Source organism: Leptonotus elevatus, chromosome 10 (genome assembly GCF_054856555.1).
Source record: "Leptonotus elevatus isolate MCC_2025b chromosome 10, RoL_Lele_1.0, whole genome shotgun sequence".
In the NCBI taxonomy this organism is placed as follows: domain Eukaryota; kingdom Metazoa; phylum Chordata; class Actinopteri; order Syngnathiformes; family Syngnathidae; genus Leptonotus; species Leptonotus elevatus.
The window spans coordinates 13987149-14001445 of record NC_141248.1 but is presented as its reverse complement, the minus strand read 5'-3'; the positions used below and the strand labels follow the sequence as shown (position 1 = coordinate 14001445).

The window sequence follows — 14297 nt, the reverse complement described above, 5'->3', positions numbered from 1 at the left end:
TATTGTAGATTCTGTCGACCGAGTCTTTCGGAGTGCTGCATGTTCTGTCTCTGCACGTGTTCCTGTGCCTATTCGAGAGAGTGTAAAGGATAACCTTTCAACGGGCGACCACCCGGGGACGCGCTGAAAGGATGTGGAAATTAGATGAATACCTCTCAGCAGTAAAGAAAAAAAGAAGAAAATATATTGAACATGATAGAGTGCTGCTGTGACTCACAGTTTAAAACTGTAATAGAAAAACAAGACTTCCTTTCATTTGTTTCAATTTGTCATCTTAATTGATCAGAACTGACAGCTTGCTAGCAAATTTTCACAGATGCACTGCATATGTTGAAAGTTGGACCGTCTCCTTTAATTGTAACGTCTCAAAATGTCCAAATTTACAATCATGTTGTATGTACCCCCACTTGTCTAAACACGGCATTCTGATTGATATTGCGTTTGTGGAATTTTAATTAAGCAGCAAATTCCATATGTTTTTAATCCATCTCAGGGGGCGGCCATTTTGCCTCATACAGCCACTTGCTGTCGACTGAAAATGACATCACAGGTGCTTAGGGCTTCATTAACGACCAATCACAGCTTGCCGATTTTCTGAGCAAAATGGCCGCTGTGAGATTGATAAAACGGGTGAATTTTGCTGCTTTATTCATATTCCACAAGAGCAATATTAGTCAGAATACAATTATTAAACTAGTGGACTACATAGAACATACACTCTAAAAACTGTTGTGTCAAAAAATAACCCAGCTAGGGGTCAAAATGGACCGATCCTCTATTTTGGTCGATTTGACCCAACTTTGAGGGAAGAAATGGGTCTTTCAGCGTTCAACTCTTAAATATTGGTCAGATCCTTTATTTAGCTAAAATAAATAAAATAAAATAAAATAACAGAAAGTTGGGTCAATTTTTTTATCCATAATTGGGTTACTTTTGATCCAACTGTTTTTTTTGTTTTTTTTTACAGTGTATTAAAAATATATGGGGGTCGACTTCCCCTTTAATAGCTGAGAGTTGTTAACGCTGAACTGGTGATGTAACTTAGTGAACTAAGAACTTGATAGAATTGTACACCTTGAATTATTTTAAAATATTAGTTTAAAGAAAATTGCAGTAATCCCCCTCATACTCATGGTTCACTAGTCACAAATTCACCAGTTTTTTTTTGTACGTATGCCATATGTTTGAACTGTTATAAATGGTCTAAAACAACATTTCCTCAAATTGTTTTGGTGTCTATTGACACAGGAAGTTAATAGCTGATTTTATTTTATTTTATTTTATCAGTACTTGTCTTTTGCTTCAGTTCAGTGATGTGTTCAAATGGACACTTCTTTGCATCAACCAGATGCATCTTGATTGATTAAAAAAAAAAATACATATCTTGCGTGCTTAGTCCAGCAGTTTGGAACATTTTTGACTAGTTTCACGTAAACACTTATTTTGACAGACTGATACAGAAACAAATAAAAACAGACACTTAGACTCTGATCAAGAAAAAAAAAAAAGTTCAGTCTCTCAGTGCAGCCCAGTCCGTGGCCCCTGCGTTCCAACTTCCTTTAACTTCATAAGGACGCATAGTAAATCCAATTGAGGCAACAGTCGGAAGGTCCCCCCCCCGCTATACTCGCATTCTTGATTTGAAAAGCATCATTAGTCCTGATTGCATTGCTCATATTGCTTCATTAAGGTTAATTCCGCATCTCTTCATCCCCGAGAATGTCATCCTGCAATTCCTCAGCGGTAATTTGATGTGTTTGTTTTGTGTTGTCAGGACGACGCCCGCCAACTGTTTGCCCTGTCTGCAGCCGCCGAGGAGCAGGGCGTCTTGCCGGACGACCTGTCAAACGTCATCCAGCGACTGTGGGCCGACGGCGGCGTCCAGAGCTGCTTCACACGAGCCCGAGAGTACCAGCTCAATGACTCGTCTTCCTAGTGAGTGACCATTTCATCTAGTCAGTTGGATATCCCAGCTAACTGGGTGAGAGGCAGATTACAGCCAATCACAGGGCACGTACTGTATAGCGAAATACATTTCGAGTGTTTAATTAACCTAACAAGCATAAATTCTCCGTTTTTGCTTTGTAATCTGTACATTTACATCGCATGGCTTCTGCTTGCGTTATCATGTCGGATCAGGCATCCTCATATCTGAATTACCTCAGTGACCCCCATCTCTAAGGACTCCATTAGTGGAAGTATAATAACAGAGCACCTAGGGTAATAATAGTGCTGGTGATGAGGGATGCACCGCTGTCTGAAATGGGCGATGGGGAAAAAAAACAGGAATAAAAGAAACTCATCTTGGTTTCCTTGCTGTGTTTAATACACAAAGCCTACGACACACATTATGACACCTTTCGGCCAAAGCTGAGGAGACTGAAATCATGTGGTCCCCTCTTGAAATGCCGTTAATCCGTTCCAGCCTTTGTGCTCCTTTTGGTGTGCACGCCTTGGCCACATGGGGGCAGTATAATGCAGTCATGCAGACACAAACGAAGAAGAGTTTACAACTAAGTTGTTTAGTTAGTATTGTCTGAAAAGAGGATAGAAAGGAGGAAGAGGCTGCCGACAAGTCATTAATATAAAAATGGAAGAGCAGAGGTCCCAGAATAGAACCCTGTGGTACTTCACATGTCCATGGCACAGTCTCATGACCATCCATTCATGCACACAAACTTTTGCCTATCATGAATAGAATTTGCAAACCATGTGTATGTGTAGTTCCAGAAAAAAACATAATGTAACAGTTTCTGAAGTAAGATATTATAATTAACAGCATCAAAGGCTTCAGATAAATAAATAAAAAATAATAATTAAAATTAATTGTTGTCGAATGCATTATTAACTTTGTCAACTAATTAAAATATAGCCATTTCAGTTAAACACATATTTATATTGTACAATTGTTCTATTATGAACAGACATAGACATTCATGTATTTATTTTTCTTTGAATCACACATTTTTATTTTTTATGAGAAATTATTTTATTAAAATAAGCTGTTTTTGTTGCAGTAATGTAACTGTTTATTTCCTGAAATTGGTTGGTTAAAATAAATGTATTAATTTTTATGCATATGTAATTTATGAAATGTTTATTGTAAAAAAAGAAAAAAAAGAAGTTAAATAGTTTTACATATGTACATTTAATTTTAATTTTATTTTATAAAAAAAATATTAACTAATGTAGATAAATGAATTATACTTTTTTTTTTTTATATATTATATTATTTTACCTACATTTAACATCCCCCTTTGAAGTTCAGTTCACTCTGTTTGGGAGCTGTTGTGTAATCAGTGCAGGTAAATATGCACTCCTGAAATTGGCTCATAAATTTGAACCTGACTGGTCAGTGTCTTTCCAATGTTGTTGCCCAGCCAGTTTGAGCTCCTTTCTGCTTTTTTTCTCAGGCCTGTGTGAGCGAGCATGCGGGGCTTTTCACTTGAAGACTCCTTCCTGTCCAACCAACCTCACCTAACATGACGAATTTTAAATCTTTTTTTTTTTTTCCTTTTCACTTTCCCCAGCTATTTGAACGACTTGGAGAGGATAGCCAAGCCTGATTACATCCCCACACAGCAAGATGTGCTGCGAACCCGTGTCAAGACCACGGGCATTGTGGAAACACACTTCACCTTTAAAGACCTGCACTTCAAGTAAGACTTTCACTACACCCATGCACTTTAATCTATATAATGCTCTCAAGTCAGTCATTCACTCAGGAGGATGGCCCCAGTAACAAAGTAACGCAGCGATGTGTGACGTTGCTTACAATACAATACTTCTGTCAGCAAACATCATCAACAAACACAAAGGGATGCTTCCCCAGTGTGAAATGTCAGACTTGGCCAGGCTACTTATTAAACACTTCTTCTCACGCCCTTACATTAAAATAAAAAATAAGGCGTGTATATCTGGTTTGCAGTTACTGGACTGTTAGAATGGAAATTGACATGAGCAATCCCAGAAAGTTTTACACACAAAATCCCCATTCAAGATGCTGACATAGCTACTTAACTCATTTGCTCACAAAAACGTATAATAACATTCTATTTTAAATATTGCCATGGTCTCAAAAACGTATTTATGCGTTTTTTATGCTAAAGCATACAGAAGGCTTTAATACAGCCTCTGACCTTTTGACCTTACAAAAAACAGCCAGCAGGTGGCAGCAGATTATAAAAGATCAACCAGTTGCAACAAGCTCTTTTTGCCAGTGTTTTCAACAGATTTGTGAATAATGATGAAACTTAGCTATATTCTAATGCTAATTGCTGCAAAATGGAAACAGATTTAAAAAATTATTTTTTATTCCTCATGAAAGTAGAGACTCTAATCTTTCTTTTGGTAGGTTCCATGTTTTTATAGCAATAGAAGACAATACTCTGTGGGCCTTGCAAAATCAGCCAAAATCTAATAAAACAGCCAGGAGCGAAGGGGGTTGCTTCAGTGAAAATGGCTGGGAGTGAATGAATTAAAATAATACAACATGATTTATTGTAAATTATTTTGCAGTTCCCGAGATGAGGCTCACAGACACTGCGGGGGGGGTCTAGATAGTTTTAAGAACCACTCATCTAAATAAGGCAACCCGAATATTGGAAACACTGCCAACGTTGCCAACTTCCACCACAACGAAAACAAATACAGTTCAATTCAAACTTCTCTGACGTCAATCAAAACTGTTTTGATGACGCCAATCTCACAAGGATGCGCTGGTGTACCTAATGTTATGACCCGTGGCTGTATCTCCAATACGCACGGCCGACATCTGCGCACTGTACCAACGAATGCATTTATTTATCCGTGTGTAATAATTCAACCTCATAATTGTGTCTGGATGTTTTCTTTTGGATTGCGAATATAAAGCAGGCCCACAAAATATGACTGTTTATCTTGGCTGAGGCCCAGCCAATCCACAAGAACACGCGGCTGTGCAACCGTGAAGCCTTCTAAAGTGTGTCAGTGTTATAACGAGGTATGCTAACTCAGCCTGGAGCTCGTCTCTAGCGAACCACCAAGCCGCGGCTGTGAAAACTGCTTGCCTTCAGCGTCGCGCCATCAAACATCCGCTCTGTCCTCACTCCACCTTGAGCAGCTGCAAAATCTCCACATGAGCACCCCGCATGCACACACCTTCATAAATAAGTCAAATGGCTTGAAAAACGCACTGCCCCACCGCCTGTTTTAAGCCGTTTTTTCCAAAGCAGCTGCTCGCAGATTCAAGAGAGAGGACCAGGATGTGTTGACAAGACTGCAGAGGGATAACGCGGTGTGGCTACGCTCCTGCACTCACACAAACACTTAAAGGTTGCGCGCGTGTGCATTGTGCCTTTGCAGGATGTTTGACGTTGGAGGCCAGCGCTCGGAAAGGAAGAAGTGGATCCACTGCTTCGAGGGCGTCACAGCCATCATCTTCTGTGTGGCCATGAGCGCTTACGACCTGGTCCTGGCTGAGGATGAAGAGATGGTGAGTTCACAAAATGGCCGCCATGTTGGAATGCTTCTCAAACACAGTGCAAAATATTAAAAGGGAAGTTAACCCCCCCCCCCCCCCCCAAAAAAAAGAAAACTTGACATTTTCTATGCAGCCCCACCAGTGTAAATACGGTATTATGAGTTAAGCAGCCAAATCTAGCAGTTTTGATCAATATCAAAAGGCGGCCATTTTGCCACTTGCTGTGGAGTGAAAATGACATCACAGTTGCTCAGGTGTCAGGTAACAACCAATCACAGCGCAGCTTCAGAAAACAGGTGAGCTGTGATTGGTCGCTGCCAAAGCCCTGAGCAACTGTGATGTCATCTTCAGTCGACAGCAAGTGACAAAATGGCCGCCCCCTGAGATGGATAAAAACGGCTGGATGAAATGTTACGTTTAGACTAGTGAGGTGATATATAACACATTATTGTCAAGAAACGTTTGACTTCCCTTTAAGGATGGGCGAGTACAGCCTTTTTCAAGGTATCGGGTACAAGTGAAACGGCCAGCCTATAAAACGACATAACTCGACATTGGCACTGAATGTTTTGGTTGTCGGGACAGAGGTGACTGCACTTAAAAATATGAACTTTAGAGGCATATTCTTGTTTGTATTAAATTAACTCGACTGTAAATGCTGCAAATGTTTTCACACACACACACAAAAAAAATCTCTTTCCGATTGCACTCCCAAGAACGTCTTTGAAACGTATCTCTGCGTCCCACCCAGAACCGCATGCACGAGAGCATGAAGCTGTTCGACTCCATCTGCAACAACAAGTGGTTCACCGAGACCTCCATCATCCTCTTCCTCAACAAGAAGGACCTGTTTCAGGAGAAGATCACCCAGAGCCCGCTGACCATCTGCTTCCCCGAGTACACAGGTACGGCACCGGAAGCCCGCATGAAGGCATTCCGAACATTTTGCTGAGCTAAGTCTCGTCGTCGCCCCCTTCAGGCCCCAACAAGTACGAGGAGGCGCAGACGTACATCCAGACTAAATTTGAGGACCTGAACAAGAAGAAGGACACCAAGGAGATCTACCCGCACTTCACGTGCGCCACCGACACCAAGAACGTGCAGTTTGTGTTTGACGCCGTCACCGACGTCATCATCAAGAACAACCTGAAGGACTGCGGCCTCTTCTAAAAAAAAGCCAGGTGAGTTTGACGGGCGTGAAGACGCCGTGTGTGGCGAGTCGCCGTCTTCACGCCGCGTGGTGTTTGTGTGTCTTATCAGAGGAGCTCCCGTGGGAAGTCGACGCGCATCCTGAACGACCGCACTGGCCAGCCGCCATCTCGCTTTCCTCCTGCAAGAGACTGCCAAGCCCGGCAGCGTTGCGGCGCGTCCACTTGATGTTAACTCTCTTTGGGCTATGACCACAAAAATCAGCATTTATTCTTGTGTTTATCTTCTATTTTTCTCCAACTTTTTTTTAAAATATATATATATATATATATATATATATATATATATATATAATTGCTTTCATTTTCCTTTTAGAGAGTCCCATTATTCAATTCCTAATCACGTCAAGCTTATTTTTTCAGATGAAGCACACGCATGGACTCCAGATATGATTTATATCGGAATTGTTTTTGTTGTTGTTGATAATAACGTTTACATAGGCTCGTCATCATCTTTCATTTATAGCTTGTATTGTTCTGCATGACTCAACGTGATGGCTTTGAACTCTTATTAGTTATCTGCACAAATGATCTAACATTCCTACAGAATAAAACGTATTAATAAAAGGCAGACGAGACGGCAACGTTCTTACTGATATTGAAACTTGTGTAGCTACATAACTTTGTCACTTTTTATACCGTAGTCGCCGCTCCATCGTCTGTCGCATCGTGTGTGCGTGTGCCTTGACTTCTGTTTACAACTTTTTTTTTCCCCCCTTCCCCGTCCTCTCCCATTTTTCCGCTTTGCATCTATGAACATATAGTGATTATTAATGAGAGACAAAAAAATCTTAATTACGGAAAAAGCTTAGAATTGTTTTTTTTCTTTTGGTTATTAAAAGTGCTTCAAAGTCAGTATGATTTAATTTAAATAAAAGTAGAGATCACTTGAAATTTTTTCTCCTTTACTGTGTGTATATATTCATGGTTGCTTATTTGTCATATACAAATTGATTATCATACCAGGATGACAGTTAAGAATAAGTATGCTACAGTCATTTCAGGTCAATTTGAATAGAATTTCATTAGAAGACACACTTAGGACCGCCCCCTCATATGAATAACATTTCGTGTTGCATGACATGAAATATGAGAGCAGAATTTTTGTTTTTATTGATGGATATTTAATTTTATTTATTTTTGTATTTATTTCAAAAATTGTATTGTATTTATTATTTTTAATCTTTTTTTCTTTCCTTTAAAAAAAAAACTTTTTTAAATTTATTTTTTCATTTATACTATTTTATTAAATTTGTTATTTATATTTTTTACTTCCGTTTTTATTTTCACTTTTTATATTTTTTATTTGGGCATTTTTGGTCCTCCATACACATTGAGCTGACGGATATAAAAAGTTTACACACAGCTTTTTGTGATGTGAAACCTAGAGCAACTTGAATTATTTCAAAACCTTTTCCACCATTAATGTGATCTATCTATCACCTGTGCAAGTGCAACTCGGCTGGAGAGAAAAAAACACACAAACACCTTTCGAGTGGATGGTTGCACAAGTGTGCACACCCTCTTACTGTTTTACCGGCTCCTACTTAAAAGAAGACGTGTACACTGTTGCAACCACTTTTCAGTTTATTTTTTTACTTCCACTAAGATTTGTTTCATTTTGATTCACAGGATATTATTCCTATTAATTATTATTAGTTTTTTTATATCAGAAAAACTGACTTTGCACAAGGATGTGTACTGTAGATGTAATGTCCACTATAGAAATACCACAGTGTTTGTGGTTTCGTACAATGTGTTTAATTGACTGGAGCACGGAATGAAAACAAACATGTCTCACTAATCCTCCCGGAGACTTCACACAGGCTTACTTGGAGCGCCACCTTGTGGACATGAGAAGTACTTGACATGTCTCTTGACGACAGGAGTGCTCAAACTTTTGGGGTCAAGGGAGAAATTCTCTCTTTCCCTCTCTCTCTCTCTGTCTTTCTGTGTCTTTCTCTCTTTTTTTTAAGTATATATATTTTTGCCTTTAATTTCACCTCTCTCACCCACTATCTCCAGGGGCCACCACAGTTTAACAGTTAACTTGAACCATAATGTACTTAAAAACCAAAACGGCCCCCCTTTACTGGAAGAGCCAATCGTGAGACGTTTGCTGGTTCCTACTGAATGAGTTGAATTACAATTGTGCTTTTCAGTTCCTTACAATCAACGCAATGCAAATGCTTCCTTTACACGGTCAAAGCAAATATTGTATTGCTTTCGCCTGTGACAAACGCACAAACCATGCAGCTAGTCGAGCGACATTTCATCACATTTTGGAATCTAAATCGTCCTCACAAATGAAATTCCAACGATCCAGAGAGCTTTCACCGAGTTGACCGCCATTTTGACTTGTGATGTAAACTCGGAAGTGTTCACTGTTGTAAATGATGTTCAAATGAGGTGAGTTTTGCTGTTATATGGTCACCTTTGGACTGCGAGTTAACGATGTACAGTACAGATAAATCCCAACTCCTTCATTTTCTGTATATCTTTATTTTGTTCTAACGCACGACCTCTTACCCCAATTATTCCAAAAACAGCGCTGATGGCATTTGCATGGGGGCAGTTGTTACAATGCAAATGTAGGCAGTTATGGAGGTCAATTTGCAGGTAAATGCAACACAAAGGCCTGCCATTGTGATCATGTTCAAGTTGCTGAGGGTCAAAGGTGATGCTTGCAAGTTAGGACATGTTCTCATTATCTACTGCTTCATGCTAATGCTGCACTTGAACGCCAGCCATCCAACGCATCAGCATAAAGAGTGAAGTGGTGAATAATTTCTGAACGACAGTTAGTGATCAACATTCCGTTAATGCAGATTGAGCATTTGTTTACACTTGAATTACAATGAACCATCACCACTACAACGAGGGCTTCATTTAGAAAGCATTTGGAGGAAAAACAAAGCGGGGGCAGGCTGTGATTTTATTACAACCTAGTGGAAGCAAACTTATGAAATTGTAGTTTGCAGCTACACTTTGGTACAAGTGTTATGTTGCCTTTAGACACCCAACACGATTCTTTTGAAATTGAAAAATCAAAACAATATGAGGCGATTAAATGTCCTTCCACTAGATGGCACAAGGTACAATTAACCTCTGTTTCAGTCCTGCTGCCATTCATACAAGAGATTGGAATAACGCCCAGCTTCTCAAATAAATTCTGATTTGTCATTTTGACATGACACACCTTGCGATGATAGACTTTATGGCGTGTAATATGTACAATTGTATTTTAAAAATAAAACATGATATATATATATTTTTTAATCTGCCATTTAGTCAGAGAGGTGTTAATTTAACCTTATTCTGTATGGTTTTATAAATGTCGTTTTATTTTGATACTGTTTTTGTAACTTCAAAAAAAGTCACTTATAACTTTATGGCTAGTTAATTTTGCCAGAACTAAGATGAAAAACATAGACGCAGTTATGTTACTGCAAAGTTGGTAATTACGTAAACTATTCTAACGTGAGGGGAAGAACCTGTATGGGTTGCATACGTAGTGTTCACTAGCGCCCCCAGTGGCGAGAAGCAAATTCAAAAGCTTCCCTGTTTCAAATATGTCGTTGAACAACAGTTAAAAGGTAAAATAAGCTTTTCCACCTATAATTTGATACGTGAATCTAACTCCATTTAATTTATTTTAAAAAAGCACTTCACACAAAAAAAGAAAAAAGAGGAATGAGCTTCGCGCCTCCTGTTCAACGATTGGTTGTTTTGTGAGCGGGATTCGCCGATTGGCTGCTCAGACTTTGTCAGTCTCTGATTGGCTGCTTGTCGCGCCGAGACGAAGACCCAAAACAAGGCTTCACGCACATCAGCACATCTGCACTCGGCCGACCAGCTGGAGGCAACACCAGCATTCAGGACTCTTTTTTGTTCTTTTTAAATAACACTGTTACATGGCACTATTTTTTGTTCCACTTGGACTGGAGCGGAAGGAGGTAGTCCTGTTTTAAACTGCAGCGTCCTTTGTGTTAAGCGGAAGAAACGATATGGTAAGTTTTCCTCAGCACTTTACAGTATATCTATTTGAAAAGTCTGTGTCATGCTGCTAAGCAATATCTTAATGTTATCATTAATGCAATATAATGGTTTATCTACTGTCCAATTCGTTATGCTTTCCCATTTTAAATTCCATATCTCATTTTTATGACATCATCACAGACATCCAAACAGTCTTCCACACTTTTTTTGCATCCCCAGGTCAGCCTCCACTCTTCCTCACACACACGCGCGCGCGGACAGCATCACATGATCCCTCACACATTTGAAATTTGAGGCACCCACAGCATTCCAGCAAATCAGAAAAGTGTCACAGGGAGAAAACTTTGGTATTAAATTGCTCTAGTTTGTCACTGGATACTTTTTTTTTTTTTTTTTTTTAAAGAGACAGGACCCTTTTCTGGACCTAAATTAAGATCCACGAGAGTCACGTTTGATACGCTGCAGCTGTTTTCACTTTGGAGACATGCACACTGGATTTCCCCTTGAATCGTTCCAGATTCAAAGTCATTTAATGGTACCATCACTGACCTTCACATTAATAGAGAAGATGAGCAATTATATGTAGCAGGCGGACTGTTATATTATCTAGCAGTTCCTTTTAAAATGTTGAAACTTTCCAGACTGTCCAATTAGACCTAAACGCAACTGCCCATTTATAGAACTAAGAATTGTGGGCCACCAAGAACTTGGTAAAGCTACAGCTAGTAAGTACACTGGTCTCACATGGTTTTAATAGGAATAATCTGTTGCAGAGTCAAACTGTCACCAAGTCACATTTTAAGTGCAACAATTACTGTTAAATAGTCCACTATGACTTTGATAACATGCAGCGTTGCATGTAGTTGACGCTGCGAGTCTCGCTGCTTAGGTTTGAAAATGAAGCTTCGTGACATCTGTATTGTTACCCCTTTTTGAATTGACTCTTAAGTGCCACAAAAAGCCAAAGAAAAAGCAAAATACTTTTTCTCCAAAATACTGGTGTAACTATAGGCTACCTGTTGTAAGTCGACATTCGATTGAATTGATAGATACTGAAGAAATAGTCATATATCAGTGTCAAGGGAAAAGCCAATACATTTAGCAAATGCACACATTTTGGTAGCAATACACTAATAATGGCTATGAGCATTAAAATAAACCTGGAGACAGCCATCTAAATTTCCTCTTATCATTTACTGTACTTTATGCCCATCCCCGAACAGCATTTACTGTTTCATGAGCGAGTACCACTATGTCGACATTTATTCGGCAAACTCTAGCTAATTATGGTTATTTATTATATCATTTGAGACCTATTAAAAACATCAATACAAATTGTTAGCTTACTAGGTTTCAGTGGATTAAATAAAAAAAGGTAGTGGTTATTTTGCTGTGACCAACAATTCTCCAGCTCAGTTTTATTAGCTTAGCTTAGCAATTAGCATCGCAAAGTCACGTCAACTTAGTTGCTACAAAAGACAACCTTACTGTCACTTTCACTCGCTATCAACGGCAACCCTGATCCTCTGCAATGTTGTAAAATTGTCATGAACTGAGACCTGTGTGTTTGAGAAATTCTTCAAACGACAATTTTGATCTCAATGTCATGAATCAATGCTAATCAATTAGGCTAGTAATGCTATTTCCAGTGCCAAAACAAATTGAAAACTTTATGAAATGAGACAGAGGGGGTTGGAGTGAGGCAGGCTAATCACGGTAAAATAGCCGACTCACGGCAGGCCAAGAATTCCGTCACAGCAAAAATAACCAGTGGCAATAAAAAATGTTTGATGTCGTCCCTCGTGACCACTGTCTAAGCACGCTTTTTGTCTCTCTTAGCTGTGCCTCCGAGAGTCCGGCGATTGTTTGAGAGAGCACATGCACTGCATGATGAGGTCCCTCCAAGACCTGAAACACCTGAGGAGGACGTGCCCTGCGACCTGCCGGCACACTCGCCCTCCCAGCGTCGCCCAGCTCCCCGTCTCCGCTGCCGGCAGCCTGTCGGCAGCGCCGCTGTCCTGCCGGCCCAGAGATCAGCGCGCCCGTCTCAGGATATCCAGCGCCAGCACGGCCAGCACCTACGACTCGGCCTGCTGCCTGGCCGCCCCTCTGGAGGAAGAAGAAGAGGAGGACGACGAGGACGACGGTCGCGGCAGCCGTCTGGGCCTCAACTCACCCAGCAGCCACAAAAGTTTGGACTTGGACTCCGGGTACTCGGAGGCGTCGTGGCAGGACGAGGGGGTGGTGCTCAGGAGGACGAGGAACGTTCGCGTGTCGTCTTCGGCTTGCCTCCGCACAAATAGGGCGGCGAGCGGACGCGTTCGGCCTAAATCCACGTCGGACGCTTGTCTGGAGAGGTGGACGTCCTTCGAGGCGGGCGACCCGGAAGACTGGGCCAACGCTTTGCTGACCAGAGGACGCAGCCGCCAACCTCTGGTCCTGGGAGACAACAGCTTTGCGGACCTGGTACAGAACTGGATGGACCTTCCCGATTGTCCCGAGCCCCCCGAGCTGAAACCCAAACCCCGCCGCAGACTGGGACGAAGCCTCTTGGGCGACGTGCGGAGGAAACTGGCCGGCTTGTCGAAAAGCGTGGAGGAGAAAGTGAGGATGAGGTCCGCGGACTCTCGCCTGAGCAGAAGCGCCAACGCCCCCAAACGTCTCTCGTGCCCCGTCGTCTCGTCGGAGCCGAAGGTCGTCTTTTTCCACCAGTCCCACTCGGCCATTCACCAACTGGACACGGACTTTTACCACTTTGCCGCTCTCATGAAGTCGGGGAGCCGCCAGCCCATCATATGCAAGGACATCATTGGCTACATCTGACACTCATTATTTCTATTTGATGACGTGTTTCTCATGTTTAGATACTTGACTTGTCCTATTTAAATACTTTGTGGTCAAATCTACATTGACTACTCCTACGTGAAGGATTGTGAGAGAGTTGAAGGAACGGATTGTACTGTTACACTGCAAATAAAATCACAAACTGATCATAAGCATCAAACGAGCAAAGTTGTTATTCCGGAGCCTTTGAGTTATTTTGTAACGCTCTTAAATGTGTCTAGCTCATTTTTAAAGTAAAGTCAAGCGCTCCAATATTTGAGAGGCCTTAAAGTGCAAGTCAATCTTAAACATTTCTTGACAATAATATGTTGCATGTGACCTCACTAGTCTAAACATGACATTCTGATTGATATTACATTTGTGAAGTTGTGCAGCAAAATCCAGCTGTTTTGATCCATCTTAGGGGGCGGCCATTTTGCCACTTGCTGTCAACTGATGATGACATCACAGTTGCTCAGGTAACGACCAATCACAGCTCACTTGTTTTCCGAAGCTGCGCTGTGATTGGTTGTTACCTGAGATCTGAGCAACTATGATGTCATCTTCAGTCGACAGCAAGAGGCAAAATGGCCGCTCAGGTAACAACCAACCCGAGCACAGCTTCAGAAAACAGGTGAGCTCTGATTGGTTGTTGCCTGAGCCCTGAGCAACTATGATGTCATCTTCAGTCGACAGCAAGTGGCAAAATGGCCGCCACCTGAGATGGATAAAAACGGCTGCATTTTGCTGCTTAACTCATATTCCGCTAACGTAATATTAACCAGAATACCATTATTTAGACTAGT

The 14297-nt window shown here is 41.1% G+C and overlaps 2 protein-coding genes across 2 annotated transcripts in view; both read left to right on the top strand.

Moving 5' to 3' along the window:
- Window positions 1-7563, top strand: part of LOC147167204 (guanine nucleotide-binding protein G(i) subunit alpha-2-like) — a 47671-nt gene extending 40108 nt beyond the window's left edge. The window contains exons 4-9 of the mRNA XM_086086175.1: window positions 1775-1935; window positions 3531-3659; window positions 5344-5473; window positions 6213-6366; window positions 6441-6642; window positions 6722-7563. Coding sequence (XP_085942301.1) covers window positions 1775-1935; window positions 3531-3659; window positions 5344-5473; window positions 6213-6366; window positions 6441-6631 — 765 coding nt within the window. The 3' untranslated portion in view covers window positions 6632-6642; window positions 6722-7563. The remainder of the gene's footprint in view (window positions 1-1774; window positions 1936-3530; window positions 3660-5343; window positions 5474-6212; window positions 6367-6440; window positions 6643-6721) is intronic.
- Window positions 7564-10507: 2944 nt separating this feature from the next.
- LOC147167203 (PAK4-inhibitor inka2-like) lies at window positions 10508-13658 on the top strand. Its single transcript, XM_086087244.1, has 2 exons — window positions 10508-10679; window positions 12508-13658. Exons 1-2 carry the CDS (start codon window positions 10677-10679, stop codon window positions 13489-13491), a joined length of 987 nt encoding a protein of 328 aa, XP_085943370.1. The 5' UTR covers window positions 10508-10676; the 3' UTR covers window positions 13492-13658.
- The last annotated feature ends 639 nt before the right edge of the window (window positions 13659-14297 follow it).